The sequence below is a fragment of the Macrobrachium rosenbergii genome, chromosome 22, assembly GCF_040412425.1.
Source record: "Macrobrachium rosenbergii isolate ZJJX-2024 chromosome 22, ASM4041242v1, whole genome shotgun sequence".
In the NCBI taxonomy this organism is placed as follows: domain Eukaryota; kingdom Metazoa; phylum Arthropoda; class Malacostraca; order Decapoda; family Palaemonidae; genus Macrobrachium; species Macrobrachium rosenbergii.
In genome coordinates, this window is record NC_089762.1 from 15,717,962 (window position 1) to 15,731,967 (window position 14,006).

At 46.8% G+C, this 14,006-nt stretch overlaps 1 protein-coding gene across 6 annotated transcripts in view; it reads right to left on the reverse strand.

Moving 5' to 3' along the window:
- Window positions 1-234: 234 nt before the first annotated feature.
- Window positions 235-14,006, reverse strand: part of LOC136850600 (uncharacterized) — a 164,511-nt gene continuing 150,739 nt past the window's right edge. For all 6 annotated transcript variants that reach the window (XM_067124276.1, XM_067124274.1, XM_067124279.1 and 3 more), the window contains one exon: window positions 235-2,388. In XM_067124276.1, the coding sequence (XP_066980377.1) occupies window positions 346-2,388 (2,043 nt within the window). In that variant the 3' untranslated portion in view covers window positions 235-345. The remainder of the gene's footprint in view (window positions 2,389-14,006) is intronic.

Consider the following 14,006-nt stretch of genomic DNA (forward strand, 5'->3'; position numbering starts at 1 on the left):
GAGTTACACCCCTTAGAGCTGTGGCAGGAGATAAGGGAAATTAATCCCGCGACAGAAGACTTCAGTCAAGCACCCACCCGAGCAAAATGACTGCTCAAATAGCTGCAGAAGCCAAAAAGGCATTGATAAGAACAGGACTATTGTAAATAACGTAAAGAAAGAAGGTTTGTATTTCTGTAGGAACAAATGCACATTTCACCATCTGAAGCTAAAGGAAAGCTTGAGAAGAAAATAACAGAGTACTTTTGTATATTTCATATAACTTTCAATAAAATATACAAAACACCACTATATTTACAAAACATCATCAATCATAAAAAAATTAGTAACAAAAGTATCAAAATATTAATGTATTCTTAATGCAAAGTTTTCATGTGCCATAAAATAGTTAAGACCTTCCACTTCTGTTTGAGACATTTTCCAGTCACCTACTCTACTGATAGATCGAATATCTTGACAAAAATGTATCAAGTGTGCAATGGTTTCACCACTCAATGGAAGATAATAATCTTCACTAGGTCTCTCTGCTGCAATAATAACATCTTTCACTCTTTTAAGGTGAGGTGCCAACCGTCCAATGTATAAATCACTGATTCGTATCATGGAGCTGGATCCTAGCGTTAAAACTAGTGTAAAAGCCTGCAAAAATGGGACACCTAGAATAATTTGATACAGGGTCTCTTCATCAAAGTATTTCAAACCAAAGAACTGCAATTTCAAAAGTTTTGAAAATTCAGGAATTACAGCATCTGCTTTGTGTTTATCATATTTATAAGCAGCCTCCAACTTAGCCAGATAGTAATAAACTATAAACTTATTGCCATCCCAATATTTCATTTCATAATCCCTCTTTTTATCCTTGTCAACCCTTAAATGAAAAGGGGATACCTTTTTATTTTTCTCTGCAATATTTTCCATGCTACTGGTATCAAAGGTCTCATCAGTCTCGCCAGTAAGTGCCGGGCATGTTATAGACAGATACTTCAATGAACGACACAGTTTGGCAAGTTCACACATATTTCCAAGAGATAAACTCTCAAGAAATTCAACATCCAATGAAACCAGGTTACTGAGGTAAGGAAGAATACTATCAAAGTTATAAGCTCTTGAATCGTATGGAGTAATAGTCAGGTGTTTTAAATTAGGAAACAATTCTTGCAATGCAGATGGCTTCATGACAACATTTGCTATGAAAATTACCTCCTCTACATAAGGTAGTTTCACCCTGCTTAGTCGTTTTGGATCTACAGCAACAAGTTGATGGCCTCCAGCTGTACCATCAAACTTTTTAAGCTTTAACATCAGTGGCTTTGATGGTCTTGATTCATTTAACTTACACAAAACATTATAAAGACAAACACCACTCACTTCTTCTAAATATACCAACTGGCCAAGTATCTCTATCATTTCTTCAACCATGATGGCCTCTTCACTTAAATCCCAGTAATAATTAGGAAGTAGCAGCCTTCTCAAATGGTAACAACCTACTGGGGTCCCTTCAAATTTGCTGTGACATTCCCCACGATTACCATAGAGACCACATAATGACTCAATAAAATCTGCCTCCTTAAACAGTCTCTTACCTTTCGTTGTTAAGGCATTTACAAATTCACCTGCTGCTGCTTCAATGACACAATATCTTTGCAAATCAAACATCTCCCCACTAAGATCCAGGTACCAAAGGTTAGGACAATGACAGCATATATTCCATAACAATTCTCCACTAGCTAAGTGTCTCATACTAAGACTGGTTAAGGATGAAAATTCAGTCTTAAATGTGAGGACTGCACTTATAAAACCATTGTGATTCACTTCCTCTATTCGAGACATATAATCATCACTCTTATAAAATTCCTTAATGAGTAGGAAATTTTTCAACAGCTCCAAGTATCCATCAGTAAATGTATTGATATTGAACACAAATGTTTTATGTGAAAAGAGGAACTTTACCAAGACACGAAATAATACTTGTATTCTGGAAGGATAACTCCATTTTAAACCATGACCCCTTTCATTTTCTTCAACATCAAAATCCTCATCAAAACCATTTATCCTAAAATGCAACTCATTCAATACCTTAGTAAAAATTAGATTACTAAATTCATATGGTATGTCTTCAATATACCCTAAAAAAGGGACAGTAATGTCTCCACAACGCTTTACCATTTGTCTAACATTTGATAAGTCTAATTTTTTCTTTGCAGACCCAACTGATTTGGAAGCCCTCCCTTTTAGAAAAGCTTCTCCTATTTGGTTTTCAACTGAATGGAAAGCAGCATCTGTCTTCTCTGTAATATCAAGAACCTGATTGAGGATGTGAAAAACGCTCTTACACAGGCCATTAATGGATAAGTCTACCAGGCTCTTTGGAGTGTTAAATGCCGGCATCTGAAAACAGGAAGTAAAATATCAATCATAATTATGGAAAGCAAACAAACAGCACACATGGTATATTTAAAAAAAAAAAACATTATATCATTAATCATATATATGTGTACATAATTAATGAAGAAAAATTATAAAAAAATATTCTTGCAAAAATGGATGTAAAATAGCAAATTTTAAAAGTAATTTGTCCTAACATACAAACCTGAAGGTCTTTACATAGGATTTACCTTGAAAAAGTGAGCCAGAATGGCTGTTTAACTTTCAAACAAGATCATTAACTACTGACGGTAGGGGGGAAGCCCCCACTCGTCAGACCACACTCCATTTTGCCTTCTGGCCTAGGTACCAGAATGAGGGGTGGCTGAGGTGGGCCATAAAATGTAAAGGCCTTCATGTTTGTATGTTAGGAAAAATACAAATTACTTTTAAAAATCACAATTTTTAAAAGTAAATTGTATTTTTCCTAACTATACAAACCCGAGGTCCTTTACATTAGGACTACTTTCAGGCGTAGGCTGGAAACGGCCGTTGAACTTCAAACAAGGTGGTTGGGCAGTTAACTACCATCCGGGAGGCGGGAGTACTGCCTGCCCGGATGTAAACATTCCAATTTGCCTTTCAGCCTAGGTGTATCAGATTGAGGGGTGGCACGAGGTGGGCATATAATGTAAAGGACCTCGGGTTTGTCTAGTTAGGAAAAATACAATTTACTTTTAAAAATTGTGATTTGTTCCAACACAATATACAAACCCTCAGTCCTTCACATCAGGAGACTTACTGGTTGGAGGGAGGAATCTGAGTGAGTCTCCTGAACTGACTGAAGTTCACCACCTTGTCTTCCCTTCCTGGTCGACAGAGTGAGGAAGGGAAAAACTGCCTCTGACAAAATGATCGGGTTGTAAGAAACGCAGGATCAGTTGTCAGACTTCTGGGTCCCTTTGCATGAAAGAGGAAATGTCAGTTCGTGCAAAGTAGGCTAGGAAGAACTTGGAGTTGGATGACATAAAGGCAATCACAAGCATTGGGTTTGTCTTAAAGTCATGGTCTCCCTTCCCCCCTTGCAAGGGGAGAACGGAAAATAGAATGGGAGCTCCCATTGGGTGCTTACCTGCATCGACTGCCAGATCCAGCATGTAACGGCACGTTCGCTCCCTGCCCGTGGGAAGAGAGCCAGGATGGGGAGAAAGAAGAGAGTCCAGTCACTCTACATTCATGCTCCCAATCACAACCGTACATCTTAGGTGAGATGCAACCTGTCCTGTTAGAGGAGCTGGGTAAGCTACACAACTTGTTGAGCAGCCACCACAGGACCCAAGGAAAAAGTGTCTGAGGACTTGTGAGCAACATCCTGAAGGTAGAAGGAGGTGAAGAAGTCTGTTGGGACCACACGCCTGCCTTCAGCACCTGCACAACCGACATGTTCTTCCGGAATGTGGGGGACGGGCCAATGCTGTGGACTTGGTGAGCTCTCAGACGAAGCGTACTGGTGTTGTCTTCTCCTGCAGCAGAATACGCTCTCCTTATCGTCTCACGATGCCAGAGGGAGACGGTGGTCTTGGACACTTCCTTCTTGGTCAAGCCAGTACTAACGAAGAGTCATCGACACTCAGGCCGGAGACGTCGCATCCTCTTCAGATAGCGCCGCAGCACTCTAACAGGACACGATAGCATCTAGTCTGGTTCATTACCTACAAAGTCCTCTAGGGAGGGGATCGTGAAGGACTCGAACCGTGCGTCAGGGACCGAAGGATTCTGAGTCTTTGCTACAAAATCTGGGACAAAATCAAGTGTGACTGATCCCCATCCCCTCGAGTTACAACATCGCAGGAAAGTCCGTGTAGTTCGCCAACTCTCTTCATAAAATGCTGAGGCCAGGGCCAGCAGGAAGAATACGGTCTTGAGGGTCAGATCCTGTCTGACAACTCTCATAAAGGCCAAATGGTGCATGAGTCAGGCTCCTTAGAACGAGAGTCATCCCACGCAGGAGGCCTGAGATCCCTGGGTGGGCAAGACCTTTCGAAGCTTCTCATTAGTAGAGAAATCTTGAAGGAAGAAGAGATGTCTACTCCTTTCAGCTGTAAGACTAGGTCGAGTGCGGCACGGTAGCCTTTTACAGCTGAAAAGGCGAGAAGCTTCTCTCGGCGAAGGAAGACGAGGAGGTCCGCGACCTGCTGAATATTAGCTCCGACTGGAGAGATACCCTTCGACGACACCAACCACAGCAGATGGACCACTTTCCCTGGTATACCGCTACAGAGGATCGTCTGAGGTACCCTGCCATCTCTGTTGCTGCGCGACGTGAAAAGCCTCTCGCTCGCAAGAGATGGTGGATAACCTCCAGCCGTGAAGACACAGGGACTGCACTGCATGGTGGTGCTGCTCTACGTAGGGTTGACACAGCAGGTTGGGCCAATGGGGAATCTCTCTCGGAGCCTCGGAGAGGAGAGCTAGCAGGTCGGGATACCAAACGGCCTGTGGCCATTTGGGTGCCACCAGAATCATCCTGAGATTTGGAGTGATCGTCACTCGGCTGATAACTCGGTGAATCAGACAGAACGGAGGAAAGGCATACATGTCGAGGTTGTCCCACGGGTGCTGGAACGCGTCCTCCGCAGTGGCCCATGGGTCCGGCATGACCGAACAGAAGACCTGGAGTTTTCTGTTGTGCCAGGTGGCGAACAGGTCGATGGCTGGACGCCCCCACAGGTCAAATAGCCTTTCCGTCACTTCCAAGTGAAGGGACCATTCGGTTCCTATCACTTGATTCTGGTGGCTGAGCTTGTCTGCCACAACATTCCTCTTGCTTGCAATGTACCTGGCTGACAGCTCTACCGAGTGAGCCACAGCCCACTCATGCACCTGCATTGTCAACCAGGTGAAGCGGGAGGGACACTAGGCCCCCCTGCTCGTTGACGTGTGCCACTACTGTGGCATTGTCGCTCATCAGCACCACGGAGTGTCCCATCACTCAATCCCAGAACTCTTGGAGAGCCAGGAAGCCTGCCTTGAGTTCCAGGATGTTGATGTGAAGGCGCTTGTCATCTTGGTGCCACACTCCCGAAGTCAGCAACTCCTCCAGGTGTGCACCCCATCCCTCGGTCGATGCATCTGAGAACAGCAGCATGTCCAGAGGGGGAATATGCAGGGATACTCCTATCAAGAGGTTCCTGTCGTCCATCCACCAGCAAAGGTCCTCCCTCACCTCCTCGGAAAGAGGAATGAGGAAGGACTGGGGGTCTCGGAACTGGGACCAATACTCCTTTAGTCTCCACTGTAGAGACCGCAGGTGAGGACGCCCATGAGGTACTAGCTTCCCCAGCGATGACAGGTGACCGGTGACGACTTGCCATTGCCGGGCTGGCTGTTACTGTTGTGACAGGAACAGCTGTGCTGCCTGCCTGAACCTGCTGATACGAGTGTCCGAGGGAAAGACTTTCGCTGCCACTGAGTCTATCAGCATGCCCAGGTACTTTATCATCTGCTTGGGGATGCGGTCTGACTTCTCGAGGTTCACCATGATCCCAAGATCACAGCACAACTCAAGGAGCCGATTCCTGTCCTGTAGCAACTGAGAGCGGGAGCTCGCCAAGACCAGCCAGTCGTCGAAATACCTCAGTAGACATATCCTGTGCGAGTGGGCCCAAGCTGACACGAGCGAGAAGACTCTCGTGAACAACTGGGGAGCGGTCGAGAGCCCGAAGCAAAGTGCCCTGAATTGGAAGACCGTCTCCCCGAGGACAAAGCAGAGGTACTTGCGAGAGGACGGATGAATGGGTATTTGGAAATAGGCATCCTTCAAGTCCAACGTAAGCATGAAGTCGTTCTCCCTGATGGAAGCAAGCACGGATCGTGCTGTTTCCATCGTGAACCGAGTCTGGCGAAAGAAACGGTTCTAGGGAGAGGGGTCTATGACTGGTCTCCCTCCCCCTGAGGCTTTCTCTATGAGAAAGATACGGCTGTAAAAGCCTGGAGACTGGTCCGACACGACTTCCACAGCACCCTTGCTCAGCATGGCTTGCACTTCTTGCTGTAGTATGGTGTCTTTCGGAGGTCCTTGGACGTACATGTGCAGATGGACCGGAGAGTAGGCGAGGGAAGGCTGAGGCTCGAAGGGTAGTAGATATCCCTCCCGAAGGACATCCACTAACCAGGTCTCGGCTCCGTGTCGCTGCCATGTTGCCCAATGGCTCGACAGGCACTGCCCCCCTCTTCGGCAGCTTTTGGGGGGGAACGCCGCCCCTAGCATTTCCCCTTCTTCTTCTTCCCCTTGCCCCCTTTACCGGATTGGAAAGTGGGCTGAAAGGGGTGGGAAGGCCCGCCCTTTCTAGGGGAAGAAGGAGGCTGGGTGTTCCCACGGGACCCCTTCGAAGACTGGGACTTCTTAGGGGCCGAGGAAGTGCCGCCAGCCTGGCCCGAGGGCCTGGCCGCAGTGGGACGCGAAGACCCAGAGGTCTTGGCCACTGCTTGGTGGACAAGCCGGTCACTGTCATCGGCCCGGCGTTTGTCTACCGCAGCGTCCACCAACTCCCTATGGAAGAGAGAGGCGGAACCCAACAACGGTCCGTTCCGCAGGGTCATTGCCAACTCGGGTCCTACAGACCTGGAGAAGCGAGAGAGAACGGCGTCTCTCCGCTTCAGGACCAGGTTTGCCCACAGGTTTGCCATCTGGTGGGGGAGGTAGGAGATGGCCCTACCCCCAGACTGGCACAGTCTCCCAAAGGCAGAGTCCTCCCCAGGCACGATAGCACCCGAGGAAGCAGCTACCTTCGATACTGTGAAGGACCACAGATCTGATCAGGAGACTGCCTGGGAAGGCCGCCATGGTGGTAGCTTCCAGGGTTGTGGCTTCTTGCTGAGAGAGGGAGATGCCCTCTGCCATAAGCTGCTGCAACGTAAGACCCGGATCCAGACGTACCAGGTCCGGGTCAACCTGTTTAGGTGGCAATGCCCTCTCCGCTGGTGTGTAGAAGCGCTTCTGGCAAGGCAGGGCGGGGAGTGTAGAAGCTTGTCCGAGCAATTCAATCTAAGTGAATTGTCTTGCCCAGACACAAGACCATTCACCTGGTCGAGGACCCCTTCGGCAAGTGTGGACCATGGCAGCCCCACCGAAGCCTTGGGTTCCTTCTTGGGTCCCCAGTAAGATTTGAGGCGCGATGAACGATCCACAGTTGAGGCCGTGGCCCCTTTCCCGAGGTCATTGTGCTGACGAATCAGCGCAATAACCTCCGCAAACGTCCTCTGTATCTCAGGGGTGCCCGCATCCTGGGGAAGAGGACCTTCAAGTCCTTCCAGAGTGCGGTCCTCCTGATCTACTTACCCTGCAGGAGGGAGAACCTCGGCAGACTCCAGTGATCCTTCCTGCACCACGCGGGCTTAAGACCTGGTCGAGCCAAGGACCGAGCCAGGTACATACGCCCCTAATGTAGAACTCTGGGGAGAAAACTCGCCAGAGTTCTTCCTTTCCGACTTGTGCCCCTTGGAAGGAGCCCAGGAGGTAGAGGGGACAGGCAAGGAGGATTGGGCGCTCCCACTGGCCCTGCTGGCAGAACCAACAGGGGCAGCGGGCTGGGAGCAGTCACCCACCCCGCGGTGGTGACGGCAGCCCGGGTTGAGGAGAGTGCTTTCGCCTAGGCGAAGCAGTCTCCTGAGGAGAGCGGAGCGGCTCGCATGAGCCAAGCTGCGCGCTCGCCTCCCGAGCCAGGCTGGCCGCGCAGACGCAGCCAGGGAATGGGAGGAGTCAAGCGCGTGGCTGGCTGGCGCGAGCTTGAGCTGTCCTTTAGACGCGCCCGTCTTCTTCGAGGCTGTAGCCTCTCAGGAAGACTGAGCAGAGGACCTCTTCTCTGCTTCTCCAGGTGTTCGGACCCGAGGGAATGAAGCACTTTCCCGGGAACCTGGCTTGGCACTCACGGGGGTACCAGCAGGAAGAGTCAGGGCACCTGCATGCCCGGACTCTTTCTCTCACCCCACGCCCGGGTCTGTATGGGAAGAAGTTTCTCCCGTATCAGCCTGGGGTAGGTACTCAAGCGACTCGCACACGAGTGTCCAATGTGGACCCACTGGCCTTGGAAGCAGGTTTCTTAGGCAGAGCAGGGGGGGGTGCGGACCATGGTCTGCACGCCCTTGGCTCCCAATGCGACTGACCCGGATCGGGAAGAGCCAGCGAGAGATCCCACTGCCTTCCCTGTGGAAGGAGGCAGTCCCTTAGAGGTCTTGGTGCAAGACTTTTTAGGGAGGGACTTTTTAGGGGAGAGGCAGACTACTTCTTCTTTGGCTGGGAAGCCTCGGAAGGAGGATAAAGAAGAGGTAGCAGATGAAGACGACGACACCTTTCGATCTCTTCTTTGACTTCTTCTTTGCCATCTTCCTCAGGATTGTAGTTAAGTTCCCAAACCATGCATGAGCAGCTGAAGAAACGGGAGCAGCCGGGGGTCCACAGCAGCAGGCGCAACCCGGGCAGCATAGGCGGTGCTCGGGTCAGCAGTTACCGGTGCAGGAACATACGCGTGGCAGCCAGGAACATACAGAGGAGGAGATGGGAATGAAGGCACGGGTGGTGCGCGAGCAGCCAGGCCAGGCCGAGCCAGGGTCAAAGGCATGGGGAGCGAGTCAGTCATTAAGCCAGGCTGAGAGACAGGGAAGTGAGGAGCCGGGACCATAGACATAATTGGGCCAGGGTCAGCAACAGGGGCAAGAACAGCCAAATACAGCACCGTTGATGTTACCATATATGAAGGCCCAGGTTGTGAGAGCGGAGCCAGGAACCCAGGAGTTAGCAGTACGGAATGGTGAATGGCAGGGGCAACTGAAACCTGGGTGTCCAAGTGAGAAGCCACAGACACGGGTAGCTTGGAGAAACCAGACAAGGTGACAGACGTGGTGGTGATAGTGGATGCCAAGTGCATTGTCACTGGAGCGCCAGACAGATGAGATACAAGGCCCTCCAGTGACGGAACGCCAGGTAGACCCAGGTGTAGCCAGGCCGAGGATAGATCTGTTACCTGGTTATCCACCCCAAAACCTGAGGAAAAAGTCGGGTTAAACTGGGAAGTCTCTGCTCGTTCTGGGTGAAAAATTTCCCCCCCAGCTCGAGAAGAGACCCCTGAGAGGATGTCCTGATCAACAACCCCCCCACGCCCTTCCACACCTGATGAAACAAATGAGGAAGGGGAGGGGGAGTCCTCACCCGAGGGAGAGGGAGCAAGCAGGGGAAGTTCACAGGGAGGTAGAAACGAAACTGACACATTAGCCACCACTGGAGTCGTTGGGGGTGTGTTACCCTCGGACGATTCCTTGGCCGGCTTCCGACGGTAGCGTCTCCTCCCTTCGAACCTCTTCCATTGCTCGGGTGACCAGGAACAACAATCGCTACAAGGAGCGTTGCGCAAACACACACGTTCCCTGCAAGATGGGCAGAGGGCATGTGGGTCTGTGTCGACGCTAGACCGAAAGGTATTACATTTCTTGCCTCCTACCCCAGGACACACACGCTGGGGATAGGAGGGTTTAGAAGGTTTATCAACATTCATTCTGAAAAAAAAAAAAAAAAAAAAAAAAAAAAAAAAAAAAAAAAAAAACAAGGAATTTTCCCACCACAAAGGCTGAAAAGGGCAGTCAGGCAGAGAGCCAAGAACAACGTCCACGTTCCACAACAGCCGAAAGCAAATTGGAATGTTTACATCCAGGCAGGCGGTATTCCCGCCTCCCAGACGGTAGTTAACTGCCTAACCACCTTGTTTGAAGTTCAATGGCCGTTTCCAGCCTACGCCTGAAAGTAATCCTAATGTAAAGGACTGAGGGTTTGTATATTGTGTCGGAACAATTTGCTATCTGTTCCTAAACAAATACAAACCTTCAGTCTTTACGTAGGAGACTTACCCGGTGGAGGGTGGTGTTGTTGCTCATCAACACTAAGGAGTGCCCCATCACTCGGTCCTGAAACTCTTGGAGAGATAAAAAAGCTGCCTTCAGTCCCAGGACATTGATGTGGAGGTGCCTGTCATTCTGGTCCCAAACACCTGACACTAGCAACCCCTCCAGGTGTGCACCCCACCCCTCAGTTGATGCATCCGAAAACAGAAGTATCTCAGAAGGGGGAAGTGCCTAACAGCACTCTTAACCCTTAAACGCCGAGCCTCTATTTACAAAAGTGTCTGCCGTATGCCTGTGGCGTTTGGGAGTTAGCGCCAAAGCGGAAAAAGTTTTCTTTAAAAAAATCACAGCACGCTTAGTTTTTAAGATTAAGCGTTCATTTTTGGCTCCTTTTTTTGTCATTGCCTGAAGTTTAGTATGTAACCATCAGAAATGAAAAAAATATCATTATCATACATAAATATTGAAATATATGACAGTACGAAAAAAAAATTTCATATATAATTGTATACAAATCACGCTGTGAGCAAAAGGGTTAAAGCTAATGAGTTATTTTTATTTTCTTTGTATTGTACACTAAATTGCGATGATTTTGGTATATAACAAATATTAAAACGATCAAAGCAACACAGAGAAAATATTACTTTTTTTTTTTCAAAATTCACCATAAATCGAAATATTGTGCTAGAGACTTCCCGTTTGTTGCAAAATGAAGGTAATGGATTGCATATTACTAGACTGTAAGTGTTTTAGCTTACAATTGCAGTTTTCGACCATTTCCGTCGAGTTAAAGTTGACCGAAGGTCAAATTTTTTCTATTTATCGTGATTTATATGAAAATATTTCAAAACTGATAAAAGCAACAACCATGAGTTATTTTTTGTTGTATTCTTCATGAAATTGCGCCCATTTTCATATATAAAACTTTATGTACGACTAATATAAATCGGTGCAAACATTACGACAAAGTGACGAAAGAATTTCTGAGATGTTCGGCCGAGTTACCGCGCGGATGTAAGGAAAAAGTTTTTTTCAAAAATTCACCATAAATCAAAATATTGTGCTAGAGACTTCCAATTTGTTGCAAAATGAAGGTAAATGATTGAATATTACTAGATGTAAGAGTTTTAGCTTACAATTGCGTTTTTCGACCATTTCAGTCGAGTCAAAGTTGACCGAATTTTGAAATTTTGGCACGTATCGTGATTTATATGAAAATATTTCAAAACTGATAAAAGCTACAACCATGAGTTATTTTTTGTTGTATTCTACATGAAATTGCACAAATTTTCATATATAAAACTTTACGTAACGACTAATATAAAACGGTGCAAACATTACGACAAAGTGACGAAAGAATTTCTGAGATGTTCGGCCGAGTTACCGCGTGCGGACGTAAGAAAATAGTTTTTTTCAAAAATTCACCATAAATTGAAATATTGTGCTAGAGACTTCCAATTTATTGCAAAATGAAGGTAAATGATTGAATATTACTAGAATGTAAGAGTTTTAGCTTACAATTGCGTTTTTCGACCATTTTGGTCGAGTCAAAGTTGACCGAAGGTTGAAATTTTGGCACATCGTGATTTATATGAAAATATTTCCAAACTGATAAAAGCTACAACCATGGGTTGTTTTTTGTTGTATTTTACATGAAATTACACACATTTTCATATATAAAACTTTATGTAATGGCTAATATAAAACGGTACAAAAATTACGACAAAATGACGAAAGAATTTCTGAAATTTTCGGCCGAGTTACCGCGCAGACGTAAAGAAAAAGTTTTTTTAAAAATTCACCATAAATCGTAATATTGTGCTAGAGACTTCCAATTTGTTGCAAAATGAAGGTAAATGATTGAATATTACTATAATGTAAGAGTTTTAGCTTACAATTGTGTTTTTCGACCATTTCAGTTGAGTCAAAGTTGACTGAAGGTTGAAATTTTTTGTAGTCGACGTACGGTACGTCCACTCGTCACCCGACAGACAATTATAGTCGACTTACGATACGTCCAGTCAGCATTTATGGGTTAATAATAGGTTCCTGTCATCTAACCACCGAAGTAGATCTTTCCTTACCTCCGAGGGAGGAACTGGAAAGAAAGGAGGGTCCTTCGCCAAGAACCGAAACTCCATCCTCAACTGCAGGGAGTGAAGGTGAAGCTGCCAATGAGGAACCAGCATCTCCAAGGACAACAGGTGACCGAGAACAACTTGCCACTGCCAAGCAGGTTGTTCCTGTCACAACAGGAACTTTTGTGCTGCCTCTCTGAGCCTACTGATACGCGAGTTCAAAGGGAAGGCTCTCGCAGCTGCCGCATCTATCATCGTGCCCAGATACTTTACCCCCTGCTTGGGAGTGAGATCCAACTTTTCAACATTGATCACCACTCCCAGATCATGACATGATGATCCCTGTCCTGAGGCAATTGTGTCAAGACGCTTGTCAGGACTAGCCATTCATCCAGGTACCTCAACAAACGTATCCCATGTGAATGGGCCCAAGCCGAGACTTGTGTGAACACACAAGCAAACACTTGGGAAGCGGTTGACAGCCTGAAACAAAGTGCCCTGAATTATAGAACACTGTCTCCCTATAGGTTAAGCAGAGGTACTTACAAGAAGACCGATGGATGGGTATTTGGACATATGACAAATTTTTAATCAATGTGCATTTTTCATAACTTACAAACCTGAGGTCTTTACATATGGGGAAAATCTCAAGGCACAAGCTGGATCTGGTTTAAAAATAGAACAGAGTTGGTGGCATGAATGTGTTAGCCAATGGGGCGAGAGAGTAGGCAGAGCCCGACCTCTTCTCACCTTCGCATATGCTGTCATGCATTACGGTAGTTATCTTCCAGCCCAGGTAACTGTATGAAGGGTGGCTTGAGGTGGGCCAATTACATAAAGACCTCAGGTTTAAGTTATGAAAAATACAAACTGATTAAAAATGAGTCATTGTTCATACATGAAACAAACCCTCACCCTTTATGTGTGGGGAGACTTAATTTTGGTGAGAGGATAAAGTAAGCTTTAGAACCGATTGGTGATTCGGCTCACCTGGGCTTAATTCCTGGTCAATTGTTAGGGCATAGGAAGGAGTCGTATGCCTCTGATCTGTTAGGTGAAAGATTAGTACTCAACAGCCAGTAATCCAGGCTTTGACAAACAGGAACTCCAGTCCACATTGTGTATAGGATGAAAGGATAAGGACCTGTAATTGTCAGAGACAACAAAACTAACAGTAGCTATCAACCTTGTTCTATTGTCAATCCCTCTCTCCCCTTGTTTTCTAGTATTTGTACTGTGTAGGAACAATCAACAGAAAAATAGAATGGGTGCTCAAGCTCACCTGTATCTAGCCGGCTCCGCTAATGATGGCTCAATTCTCTCCCTGCCTGCTAGAAGAGAAGAAGATACAGAAAGGAAGGAGGTCAGTCACTCCATTCACTCTCACTTTCACAACCAATATCTTAGGCAAGATACAACCTGTGCTGCTAGGGGCACTGGATGAGCTACACAACTTGTTAAGCAGCCACCATCAGACCCAAGGAAAGTGTCCAAAGACCTATGGGCAACGTCCCGTAGGTAGGAGGAGATGAAGGTCGTCTGACAAACCCACGTACCCGCCTTCAATACCTTTGATCTGACAGGTTCTTCCTGAAAGCGATGGAAAGGCCAAAGTACCCTAACATCATGAGCTCTTGCATGCTCTGTATTGGCATCTGCATTTGAAGAAGT